This window comes from Rhinatrema bivittatum, chromosome 6, assembly GCF_901001135.1.
Source record: "Rhinatrema bivittatum chromosome 6, aRhiBiv1.1, whole genome shotgun sequence".
NCBI lineage: Eukaryota > Metazoa > Chordata > Amphibia > Gymnophiona > Rhinatrematidae > Rhinatrema > Rhinatrema bivittatum.
The window spans coordinates 296,165,800-296,179,292 of record NC_042620.1 but is presented as its reverse complement, the minus strand read 5'-3'; the positions used below and the strand labels follow the sequence as shown (position 1 = coordinate 296,179,292).

Genomic DNA, 13,493 nt, shown 5'->3' with positions numbered 1-13,493 from the left:
AACCCTGCCAAAATCCTCACGGTCAGCATGGAAGAACTTACAAAAGTCACTTTGTTTCCCTCTCTTTCCCTTCAGCCTGTCACCAAGAACTAGCGTCTCTCCCTTCTTTTTCTAAGCTGAGGGCCTAACTCTGGAGAGCTCACTGAAACACGTCCTTCCTTCTTGAAATCAAAACTGCTCTGCCCCCCTCTCACAAGGGCTCTCCCCCCCCTCCCCCCTTGTGGCCTGGGAGATGATCATCCATAGGCAGCCTCCGACGAGGGCCATCACAGGAATGCTGTCTCCATTCAAGCTGACATACGTCCTAAGGCTAGGAGCTAGGGTCAATTAGTGGCTGACCAAAGGTCCGGCCACCTGGCTTTTAATCCACATGAATTTTCTATGTGTTTTACTCTAGCTTACTTTTATGGCCCCCAATGTCGGTCAACATAGTTTTTAGAAAAAAAGTTGCTGATCTTTTGCTCTCTTTTGGAGATGAAATGTTACTTATGGGGGGAGTGGGGGAGGACCTGGAATGTGAGTTTGCAACATTTAATCTCATTGATGTTTGGAGACAGATGTATCCCACTAGAAGTAATTATGCTTATTTTTCTCCTAGGCACAATGTATATGGTAGGATTGATTTCTTTTTGGGGGGTCTTCTTCTCTTATATCATGTATTATTACGTCATATTTTATTCAGCATGCTATCAGATCATAACCCGGTCTCTATTGAAATGGACCTTCCTGATCATAGTGATAGAATTTGGAGGGGCAACACATTTTTCTAGGGGATCCCTAGTGTGAGAAGTTGATTTGAAAATTCAGTTCAAGATTTTGGATAACATAATTCAGCTTCTGATTACAATATGCCACTGACATGGGAAACCTTGAAAGCAGTTCTCAGAGGCAATATCATAGCATATGCATCTCATATGAAGCAGGTTAGACAGGAAAAACAGGTAGTTTTAATGGGTAAGATTGAGGCTCTAGAAAGCAACACAAACAAGATTGTTTCAAAAAGAGTTATAGGGCCTTGCAATTGGCAAGAGAGTAGCTTACGGTGCTTAGGTAGAGCAGGTTAAGAAGTCTTTCAAGTTATTGAAATAAAAATGTTATGAATGCGGAAATAAGACTGGTGCTTTGTTGGCAAGGGTAATAAGGAAACAGAAAGAAAGTACATTGATTCAGGAAATCAAAGATAATTCAGGAGTGACTGTTCAAGGATTAGTCAGATATTTATAGAACATTTTGAATCCCTTTATTCAGGGGATCATGTGGTTTCAGAGGATATCCTGGAGGAAATTTTAGGAAGACTCAAATTACCCAGTGTGTCTAGTGTGCAGTCTAATAAATTGAGGGTCCCTATTTTCTTGCAGGAAATTCAGGTAGCTATTAAGGCATTGCTCAATGGGAAATGCCCTGGACCTGATGGATATCCTATAGATTTGTATAAGAAACATTTGGTGTATTTTGTATCTGTGATTTATTTAATTATATTAGCATTCCATAGCCAGTGACGGGTTCCTTAAAAAATGCTACTATTATAATATTGATTAAAAAGGGAAGGACACTTCTGAGTATAGTTTGTATCAGCCTATTTCTCTTATAAATATGGATATAAAAGTCCTTGCAAAAGTGTTACATCTGTGTCTACAGCAGGTTCTTCCTAGTATTTTTCATCTTGATCAAACAGGGTTCATTAAGGAATGAGGCTCTACATATAATACTAGAAGGTTACTTAACCTAGTGCATTTGGCTGGCAGGTAAATTGATCCAGGATGATATTGTCTCTTGGGCCGATACAGTAAAATCGCGGGAGAGCTCTCCAGGCACGCGCACAGGCCACTCTCCTGTGCGCGCGATACAGTATTTTAATTTATTAAAATTAGGGCCGGCGGTAAAAAGAAGCGCTAGGGACACCAGCACGTCCCTAGCGCCCCTTTTTTACAGGAGCGGCGGCTGTCAGCGGGTTTGACAGCCAATGCTCAATTTTGCCGGCATCGGTTCTCTAGCCCGCTGACAGCCACTGGTTCGGAAACTGGCAAAATTGAGCGTCCGGTTTTCGAGCCGCGGGCCTATTTCAAATTTTTTTTTCTATTTTTTTTACTTTTTTTAACTTTCGGGACCTCCGACTTAATATCGCCATGATATTAAGTCGGAGGGTGCACAGAAAAGCAGTTTTTACTGCTTTTCTGTGCACTTTCCCGGTGCCTGGAGAAATTAGCTCCTACTTTTGGGTAGGCGCTAATTTCTGAAAGTAAAATGTGCGGCTTGGCTGCACATTTTACTTTCTGTATCGCGCGGGAATACCTAATAGGGTCATCAACATGCATTTGCATGTTGCGGGCGCTATTAGGTTCGGGGGGGTAAAGCTAGCGTATTGGCCTGTCTGGATGCAAACAAAGCTGTCGATAAAATTAGTTGGTGTTATATGTTTTCAGTGCTGCAGAAGTTTGGATTTCCTGAGCCATTCCAGCTCTGGAGACAGGCTTTATATGCTACGCTGCAGGCTCATATTTTGATTAATGGGGCATGTTCTCCCTTCTTGAATATTCCAAGTAAATTCAAGGTTTTGGTGTTTTAGCTCTCACTTGTTGCCCATCTTGCTATTGCTTTACCCTGGAAGCACAGACAGTCGCTGGTGTAGAACGTAGGCACTGCCCCGAGGAGCGGGGAAGCACGGAGACAAGTCTCCCAAGTAGTGAGGCAGTTCCCAGAGGCAACCCCAAGGAGCAGGGAGGCCGGCGGGTAGGAGCCCTGGAAGACACAGGGCTAGCCCGAGGAGCAGGGGAAGCCAGGAATCCAGGTCTCTGAAAGGAGCGCAAGCAGGCCCCCGAGGAGCGAGAACCTGAGCCATGGTCCAGAGTCCAAGGTAGAACAGAGACAGCCACCACAGGTCCGAGGAGGCAGGAGCAAGCACAATAGCGATGGAACCCGTTGCCAAGTCAGCTAGCAAGGGGCGAAGGCGGTGCTTAAGAACCCTGACCTAATGATGTCATCAGTCAGGGACGCCCCTGAGGTTCCCGCCATAGCGTCTTCAAAGGAGGGCCCGGTGGCGCCTAGGAAGGCCCGGAGTCGGCGTGGGTGGCAGCGGCGTCCCGGTTGCCAAGAGGAACCCTTGAGGTATGCGGCGCTAGAGGCTAGCCCCCGCCGCGAGCAGGCCCAGAGAGGGAAGGAGGGCAGCACAAAATGTAAATAGACGCGGTGGTGGTCGCAGCTGTCTGTCACCGACGGTCATAACACTTTCTTAAGCTCATATTACCCTGCAGTTCATTTGAATTCCAGCATGCACTCACTCCCCCCTCAACCCAGGGAGGGTTCACACTTACGTCTTTCGCCCCTCTCCCCTTACCCAACTAGTGCCTCTCTTCCTCTCCCTCTCTTCTCCCCCTCCTACGCTGGTGCTTTCCCCTCTCTGCCCTCCCTCCCCCACCTGTGCTTCTCTGTCTTTCTCTCTCTCTCTCTCTCTGTTCCCTCCTCTCCAAAAAAACACACATGCAGGTGCCTGCACCTCTCCCTGCCTCCTCCCCCCCACAAACATGGGTGCTTATTTGTTTTCTTACTCTCCTCCTGACCTCAACTAGTGCTTACCTTTCTTCCACCATCCCCAAGGGTGCTTTCCTCTCTCTTCCCCTCCAACGCAGGCACACACGCACCGATGACTTCTTTTCTCCCATCCCCAACTCCCCCATGCTTTTCACTCTCTTTCTCCTCCCCCATTTCCACCCACGGAACAGGAGAGCAGCCAACACTTCTTATCTGCTGCTGCCTCCAGTGCCGGCTGCCGGCTGCCATGGCCTGAAGGCGCAGGACGCAGCTGCAAGGAAGACACTGCCATGTGATGTTGCACACCTTTGGATCGTGATGTCAGATGGAAGCTGGCAGAAAAAGCAGTGTGGGGGGGGGGCAGTTTGTGCCATGGCTGAACCCCGAGGATGTGGGGTGGGACATTTTCTACCCAGGGGAGGGGGGTTGAGTCTACTACAGGGCATGGGACCATTGCCACCTTCCCCCCTCCCCCGCCTGAGGATGACCCTGGATCAGTTTCTTTGGGTGAGGTGGGCAAGCCTGTTTTTCGGACTGTTTCCCTTCATAGCAGCCTTGGCAAACGGTGACATTTCATCTTTCCGTCTGAAAGTGGCCACAGAAAAGAATTCTGCTCATTAGTGACTCAGCAGTTCAGGAGCTTTGCACAAGGCCCCCGCTCCCTGGTGGGTCAGCTGAAAGCATCACATCCTGCACAGAGCCCGGTTTGCCTAGGACCAGCATGAGTAATAAATATATCGTGTGCCCTTTGACAGAACCACATCACTGCTGTGGGCATTATAGTTCCCAGATATAAAAATCAGTTTCTCTTTTGGTTCTAGGTCCTGCTCCATTGCGCCTGCTGGTTTGGGGATTTCAGCTCTTTCACCCTGACACTTTGGAGACGTTTCTCCTAAACGGAATTCTAGGATCTGGGATCCCATTCCACCACAGACGTCCCAGAATGGCACAGTCGAAACTCCTTTTGCTGTTTCTTATGAGGCTGGTGGCATCCCTGCACTACGAAGGTGAGCTTCTGCTTTGGCTTATCTACACTGATCTACAGTATACTGTAAAAAAAAAAAAAAAAAGACAATTTTTAGTGCTCATGCACCAGATGTAGTAAGCATTTTTTCACATACACACAAATGGGGAAAAAAAACCCACTTCTACTCTGTCCCAGTGAATCAGAGCACAGCACTGGCACTGCAGACAGGCGGTGAACTGAAGGATAGGCAGGTCATACAGAGATGAGACCCTTGAAAAGGTCATGTATTTGGTTGTTCATGAACAGCAACACCTACTGATCAGACTCAGGGTGCCAGGTTCTGGAGAAAGCCAAGATCGGTGGTCCCTGTTTGAGGGTTGTGCTCTGATGATTGGGCTAGATGGGTGGATAAAAATAGGGAATCCTCCCATGTATTTAGGGATGAAGGCTTGTGATTGGCAGAGCCCTGAAAAGGCTGGTTCTTACTGACTTGAAAGTCCTGTAGGGTACAAAGGTTTGTGTAGAAAGTTGGGGAGATAAGATCATTTGGGTATTATCCTGGATTACTGGTGACATGGTAAACTCCTTGGAGTACCTAATTGCTAATATTGTAGAGCTGATTATAGCTTCACCTGGGCTCACTGTTGTGGGAGACTTTAATTTGCATGAGCTCCTCGGATAATCATACTCAGCATTTTATTTCTGCTCCCTCAGTCATCGGGTTTTCACAGATGGTTAATGAAACCTTTTGCAGAGCAGGTCACGTTTGAAGTTTTTTTGGGGTTTTTTTTTTTGTTCTCATGGACATGAGGTGTTTGAGATAGTTAAACACTCGTCTATTACCCCAGTCTATTATCTTGTAAAAATCCTTCCTCTTCTGTTCAGTGTAACAAAGACCCTACACAGACCTGCTCTAGAGAGAGAACTGAGCCAAATTGCTTTGTTTCATTAGTAAAAGACTATGACATTGATTTAACAGAAGATACTGTTAATATTTTTAGTGAATCTGTGAAATAATGAGTTAAGCAGTGTCTGCTTAACTCACTGTTTCAGTTACATTTTCCCATTTGTATGTTAAATTTCAGCATCCTGGTAAAAATGCGGGTTATGCACTAGAGGGGACCTGCGCCTTGGTTTTTGGAAGAGCCCTGTTCGTTGAAACGAATAGGTCAATTGGAACAGTTGTGGAGGAAATTACAGTCTGATTCTGACAAGTTATTATTTTTACCACATGCTAAAAGGTATAAAGAAATGATTTAGGTTGCTAAAAAAAGTACTTTTCAGCTTTGATTGGTTTAGCAAAGAATAATTTTGAATAGCAATGAGCTGCGTCACCAACCCTCACAAGGAACAAATAATTCACAGTTGGTCTCTGACTGAAATATTTTCATTCTTTTTTTGTAGACAAAATTAAAAACATTTGGGATGATATGGAGAGTAGTCTGAAGGCCATGACCCTAAAATTTCTATTAGGAGCAATCACCAACTGATTTTGAATAATTTCCCTCATGAGAGGTTTCTAAGAAAACTAAAAAGTCATGGGATAGGAAGCGATGTCCTTTCGTGGATTACAAACTGGTTAAAAGGAATCAGAGAGTAGGATTAAATGGTCAATTTTCTCAGTGGAAAAGGGTAAACAGTGGAATGCCTCAGGGATCTGTACTTGGACCTGTGCTTTTCAATATATTTATAAATGATCTGGAAAGGAATACGACAAGTGAGGTTATCAAATTTACGGATGATACAAAATTATTCAGAGTAGTTAAATCACAAGCGGATTGTGATACATTACAGGAGGACCTTGCAAGACTGGAAGACTGGGCATCCAAATGGCAGATGAAATTTAATGTGGACAAGTGCAAGGTGATGCATATAGGGAAAAATAACCCTTGCTGTAGTTACACGATGTTAGGTTCCATATTAGGAGCTACCACCCAGGAAAGAGATCTAGGTGTCATAGTGGATAATAGTTTAAAATCGTCGGTTCAGTGTGCTGCAGCAGTCAAAAAATCAAACAGAATGTTAAAATTATTAGGACGGGAATGGTGAATAAAACAGAAAATGTCATAATGCCTCTGTATTGCTCCATGGTGTGACCGCACCTTGAATATTGTGTACAATTCTGGTCGCCGCATCTCAAAAAAGATATAGTTGTGATGGAGAAGGTACAGAGAAGGGCAACCAAAATGATAAAGGGGATGGAACAGCTCCCCTATGAGGAAAGGCTGAAGAGGTTAGGGCTGTTCAGCTTGGAGAAGAGATGGCTGACATGGGATATGATAGAGGTCTTTAAGATCATGAGAGGTCTTGAATGAGTAGATGTGAATTGGTTATTTACACTTTCGGATAATAGAAGGATTAGGGGACATTCCATGAAGTTAGCATGTAGCACATTTAAGACTAATTGGAGAAAATTATTTTTCACTCAACGCACAATTAAGCTCTGGAATTTGTTGCCAGGTTAGTGCAGTTAGTGTAGCTGGGTTCAAAAATGTTTAGGATAAGTTCTTGGAGGAGAAGTCCATTAACTGCTATTAATCAAGTTTACTTAGGGAATGGCCTCTGCTATTACTGGCATCAGTAGCATGGGATCTTCTTGGTGGTTGGGTACTTGCCAGGTTCTTGTGGCCTGGTTTGGCCTCTGTTGAAAACAGGATGCTAGGCTTGATGGACCTTTGGTGTGACCCAGCATGGCAATTTCTTATGTTCTTATGTTCTTAAGATGTTAGGAATATTCTGGTAAAAATTACCATTTATTTACCATAGTTATTTATTTGTTCACATTTATCTACCATCCAAATCAATAAATCCAGTAAATAAAACAAACATAAAAGAACAGATAACATAAACACATAACAATCCACGAAGAACCTGTAGACCTTACATAAAATATATCCATTCAGTGTTCTTACCAAGCCTATGGCTATACAATGATAATTAGCTTTTAGCTTATCCCCTAACTTTCTGTTGAACATGCCATCTTGAGAAACCAGGTTGCACATCATTTCCTGAAACCTAGATCATCGCTAGTAGTTCTCATCTCTTTTGTGAGAGCATTCCGCAGGCTCGGTGCTACATAAAGGCCTCCCTTTTCTGCGTAATTGCATGTTTAGCCTCCATCACACCCCATGTCCCTTGAACCCCTGCCCATCATGGCTGGTGAAGCACTTATTTGGGGGGCTGTTGAGACCAATTGTAACCACCCAGCTCATTTGGTCTCTCTAGAAAAAAGAGAGACAGCCTGCAGACGGGATACCTTCCCATGGGGGGGATGAATCCTTCTGTCAGGGCCCTGCGGTGAAGGCGGACACTCTGCTCTTATCCAGATTTCCACCTGGGACCCAAAACCGTGGCTCCCAAACAATTTGCCTTTTACTGAAAAACAGTGGCAAAAAACATTTACTGTCCAATTTCGATTTCTTTTGAAAATCAGTTTTAGTTGCAGTTCTTAATGTAGATGGTGTAAGACCAGTAGCTGTTTCAATCAATTTCTTATTTTATTCTCTTCTTACTATTTATGCTAAAACTTCACGCCTAATAGCTGCCATAACAAGCCTCTGAACTTAAGTGGAAAAATGTGGCTTGAGGGTCACAGTAGACAGAGGCCATACTTAGACTCACTCAAATTGGAAGATTGCACATGCATGTGGCTGTCTGGCAACTTTTTCCGATTCTGCATGAAACCCTCCATCCTGGGTTGAAGGTGGGGGGAAAGAGAGCACGCTACCAGAGGGTCCGATATAATAAGGTGCACTCAGCAAAGGGCACAGTTTTATCCGCAGCTGTGTGCGCATTGTTTCGTGCACAAATATTTTTCCCGATGCAGCAAGGAGCTTTGCACACAGAATGTGCGTGTAAAACTGTGCATCCTGGTGAGCACACTGGCTTGGAAATCCCACGCTAATGAAGGCATTAGCTATTACCCCTCCAATGCAGAGAAGTGCCCTGGATTAATTCAGGTTCTCTTAGTGCTGGAAATTTTACTCCTGGTCAGAGGTGGAGTAAAGCTTCCAGTGCTAGTGTCAGTCGATAGGCAGAAGCTGGAGTTTCAGTACTGGGACCTGAAATTGGGATTCACGTGCATAAAACATGCTTTGCGCACACTCAGAAAAATTTAGAGCTGGCAGATTGTTATCATTTTTAAATGGATTATAATTTCTGTTATTTATGACATTTATTTTCTGATTTTTCTTGGATTTAATGTTATTTATTACTTGCTTTTATGGCAATTACTGTTTACTATAGGTTTTGTTTGTTTTAGAGTCTGTTTTACGTTTTTAATTTAATGGTTATTTTAATGGCAGAGGCTTTTATGTTACTGTAGCCAACCTTGGGCTTTTTTTTTTTCTGGAAAGGTGGTTTATAAGTGAATGAACTGAATTAAATTAAGCACTTTGAGATTTGTAAAACTGGCTCAGTCACTGGTGTCTGCAAGAGGTGTTTTGTGATGACTGTTACGCTGTGGTTTGCACAGGAGTAAAGGCCCCTTTTCAGACAGGTCCAGCTTTTTTCTGAGTGTAAAGTTTGTTGAGACTCAGAGAGCAGGCTGAAAAAGAGAGGGGCAAAGAAGAGATAGCAATGTCGGGCATGTGAGATGGGGAGGAAGACAAAAAAAAAACAACCCCAGACAGCCAGAAGGGGAGTTTATTTTGATAGCATTCCTGGATTCCAGGCAGCCAACCACTTTGGTTTGTAGAATATACTGAGGCTAGCAATGTCTTATCCAAGGATAGAAACCGAGGGCAGACACAATTGGTGGGGGCTAACTATTTTTTCAAGACATACAGGATAAACGCAAAACAAGTCTTCCATCACAAAGACCACAAAATTGCACCTTTCCTGACAGAGGGGTCGAGCTGTAACTCTGCCACTACCGCTGTCTTTACCGAGAGGGTGGTAGGTGCCTGGAATAGCCCACCAGCAAGGGTAGCAGCAACCAGAATTGTGGCAGATTCAAGTATGTATGGGACAAATGTAAAGGGCATGATAGGTTACAGTATTTCGCTCTCCCAAGAGAAGTTAGAAAAGAGGTATGAGCTAGTGATACTGCAGGTCATAGGCTGGCCAGGTGGGAATCAGCAGGCCACATCTCCCCAGAAAGCAGCTGGGTCGCTGCAGGCAGTTTGCTGGTTACTGTCCAGTAAGGCCACCGGGACATAGATGTCCACATGTTTAGGCAACAGCCTCCTTAGCTTTGGTTGCTGGTTAGATTATTACAGAGTTGGGTGGTGCGACTTGAGGGCTGGCCTTATGATAAGATGAATCAGTCACTTCTTTGGGGAACTGTGAGACAATTTACTGCCCACCATCAAGAGGGGAGGAGAAGACTGAAAATACCAGAAATCAGGCGGGGGGGGGGGGGGGATGACAAGAAAATACAACATATTTGACTTTTTTTTACATTTGACATTTAGGGTGGTGGGGACAGGGAGAGTCTTAGGCTACATGGAGCAGTGGTGTTGGGGTGGGGGTGGGGGTGGGGGGGCCAGGGAGATTTACATGATCTGGGGTGGTGCCTGGCATGGAAAATGAGACTGTGCATGAGGTGGGGGCGCATGGAGGAGGAGACTGGTACATGGAGCGTGGAGGTGCCAGGGAGAGGTAGACTTACATGGTGGGGAGGCAGGGAGAAGATCTACGTGGGGCGGAGGGAAACAGGAAGAAGGAGACCTACTTGAGTGGTGGGGGGGGGAAGAATGCCTGGAGGGAGAGGGGGAAGGGGAGGGAGAATACCTGGAGGGAGGGGAAAAGGAGGGAGAGAGGGAAGGGGAGACAGAATACCCGGAGGGAGGGGACAAAGGAGGGAGAATGCCTGGAGGGAGAGGGGGAAGGGGAGGGAGAATACCTGGAGGGAGAATGCCTGGAGGGAGAGGGGGAAGGGAGGGAGAATACCTGGAGGGAGAATGCCTGGAGGGAGAGGGGGAATGGGAGGGAGAATACCTGGAGGGAGAGGGGGAAGGGGAGGGAGAATACCTGGAGGGAGAATGCCTGGAGGGAGAGGGGGAATGGGAGGGAGAATACCTGGAGGGAGAGGGGGAAGGGGAGGGAGAATGCCTGGAGGGAGAATGCCTGGAGGGAGAGGGGGAATGGGAGGGAGAATACCTGGAGGGAGAGGGGGAAGGGGAGGGAGAATGCCTGGAGGGAGAAGGGGAATGGGAGGGAGAATACCTGGAGGGAGAGGGGGAAGGGGAGGGAGAATACCTGGAGGGAGAGGGGGAAGGGGAGGGAGGATGCCGGGAGGGAGAGGGGGAAGGAGAGGGAGAATGCCTGGAGGGAGAATGCCTGGAGGGAGAGGGTGAAGGGGAGGGAGAATACCTGGAGAGAGAATGCCTGGAGGGAGAGGGGGAAGGGGAGGGAGAATACCTGGAGGGAGAATGCCTGGAGGGAGAGGGGGAAGGGGAGGGAGAATACCTGGAGGGAGAATGCCTGGAGGGAGAGGGGGAATGGGAGGGAGAATGCCGGGAGGGAGAGGGGGAAGGGGAGGGAGATCACCTGGAGGGAGAATGCCTGGAGGGAGAGGGGGAAGGGGAGGGAGATTACCTGGAGGGAGAATGCCTGGAGGGAGAGGGGGAAGGGGAGGGAGAATACCTGGAGGGAGAATGCCTGGAGGGGGAAGGGGAGGGAGAATACCTGGAGGGAGAATGCCTGGAGGGAGAGGGGGGAGGGAAAATGCCTGGAGGGAGAGGGGGAAGGGGAGGGAGAATACCTGGAGGGAGAGGGGGAAGGGGAGGGAGAATACCTGGAGGGAGAATGCCTGGAGGGAGAGGGGGAAGGGGAGGGAGAATGCCTGGAGGGAGAGGGGGAAGGGGAGGGAGAATATCTGGAGGGAGAGGGGGAAGGGGAGGGAGAATACCTGGAGGGAGAATGCCTGGAGGGAGAGGGGGAAGAGGAGGGAGAATGCCGGGAGGGAGAGGGGGAAGGGGAGGGAGAATGCCTGGAGGGGGAATGCCGAGAGGGGGAAGGGGAGGGAGAATACCTGGAGGGAGAGGGGGAAGGGGAGGGAGAATGCCTGGAGGGAGAGGGGGAAGGGGAGGGAGAATGCCGGGAGGGAGAGGGGGAAGGGGAGGGAGAATGCCGGGAGGGAGAGGGGGAAGGGGAGGGAGAATGCCTGGAGGGGGAATACCTGGAGGGAGAGAGGGAAGGGGAGGGAGAATGTATGTGGAGAGGAGGGTGTGGCGGCTTCATTGAAAACGTTCAACCAGGACACCGTTTACCCTAGAGCTGACTCTGAGGACCTGGGTGCTGGATTAAGCATGGAAGGTTGTGTGGCCACCTCCCGGGACGGTAGAAAACCAAAGGGAAGTGTGATTAAAAACTGACTTAGATGTGGAGTGATATCCTCCACGCAGCCAAGCTTCACTTTAACCTTAGTGCAGCCAAACAACTTATAGGGGATCTGTGGCTTTGTTTTCTTTCAGTGTCTGGTACTTCATAGACCACAATATGGTTCAGCACCTCTGAGGAAGCAGAGTAATTCCAGACATGGGCAGCATGCATTTCAGTAAAGAGCAGCAAAGCAAATATCCTTTCTACCGCTCTCTGCCAGCAGGCTCCCACAGCCTTCTTACAGTGCTCTCCCTACCTAGTGGTAGCCCTTGGCTTATCCTGGCCTGCCCAGTTGGGCTCCTGCCTTCCTGGCAGCTTTTTCCAAAGAGAGCCTTTACTCTATAAATAAGCCCTTGATTAGCTTCACTTGGACTCACTAATTAGAGTTACATCTCCCTTCTGTCAGGTTCTGTCTGCTGCCTGGATTTAGGTCGCGTCTCCTTTGGATTACAGTTCCCAGCTACCTCTTTTTCTCCACCCCCATGCTTTCTTAAAGTGACACTGCTTCTTTTATCACCTTTATCTTCTCCTCTGGGGCTTTCTTGGCAGTACCCACTGTGTTTCTGGCAAGCTCCTTCCTCCGTATCTCTAAACTGTTTCCAGCTGTGCAGGGTGCCAACCCCGTCATAACCAAATAAACTGGGCAGACTGGCTGGGACCATTGGTTGTTATCTGCCATCACATGCATAGGACGAAATGGAATAGTTCTCAGTAAGCCTGTTAGTCTATAAGGTACCTCCAACCTGTCATTTTTATTAAAAAAAAGAAAAAAAAAAGGAGGACCCAAGTCATCATACTGGCACATATGAGGTATGACTACAGCATGAACAGCTGTAGAGAGAACTGGGGCAAGGAGCCGTCTAAACATTGTGAGAGAGGGGGCTGGCTGTAATAAAAGGTGCACACAATTTATTCCTTAAAAAGTCTGAACATAAAAGAAGACTAAAATGTTAAAACCAAATGATGATGGAAGAATTTAAAAAAGCAGAAGAAACAGGGAAGTTGCCTTTTTGAAGATCCCCCAACTAATATTGACCTCTATGGTTGTAAATAATGTATTCAGGTTATCATTTATTTAAATAACTCCTGCTCCCTTCTTGATTTTAAATGCATATTGACTTCTACACCTGTAAATAATGTTGTTCAGGTTATCGTTTGTTGTTTAAATCCTCCCCCTCATGTTTCCCAGTTTCTCCGTGTTAGCTTTTACACTCTGTTTTCCCATACAAATTGTTTCATTGTAAAGCCTCTTGCTGCATTATGTTAAATGTAAACCGATGGGATGGTCACAACGACTGTCGGTATATAAAACTGTTAAATAAATAAATAACACTGCTCTTTGAGGCAATCTCTTGTACAGTGTGCCACTAGCCCCTTGCTTTTCCGTGCAGTTTCACTCAAGATTCACTGTCATTTTCACTGGCTGTCCCCCACCCCCACCGCTGGCCCCTAGCTTCAAACGGTGCGTGCATGTGTAATCTAGCAGTCCCAGCCCAGATGTGAGTCTGGATCTTCCCTCTGCTGCTGACTCTGTGTGACCCTGGTCAAATCATCTCCTCTTCTTGTGTCAATCCGCTTAACACTGGCCCTTCTCCCCTCTCTCCTTGGAAGCTGCCATGCTGTCCCGGGCCAGCCTATGCCAGAAATGTGCAGCTGATCATTCATCCTGGAG

The 13,493-nt window shown here is 46.9% G+C and overlaps 1 protein-coding gene across 1 annotated transcript in view; it reads left to right on the top strand.

Moving 5' to 3' along the window:
- Nucleotides 1-13,493, top strand: part of SRPX2 (sushi repeat containing protein X-linked 2) — a 79,292-nt gene that overhangs the window by 14,694 nt on the left and 51,105 nt on the right. Inside the window, exon 2 of the mRNA XM_029607402.1 lies at nt 4,350-4,535. Within this exon, the coding sequence (XP_029463262.1) occupies nt 4,472-4,535 (64 nt within the window). The 5' untranslated portion in view covers nt 4,350-4,471. The remainder of the gene's footprint in view (nt 1-4,349; nt 4,536-13,493) is intronic.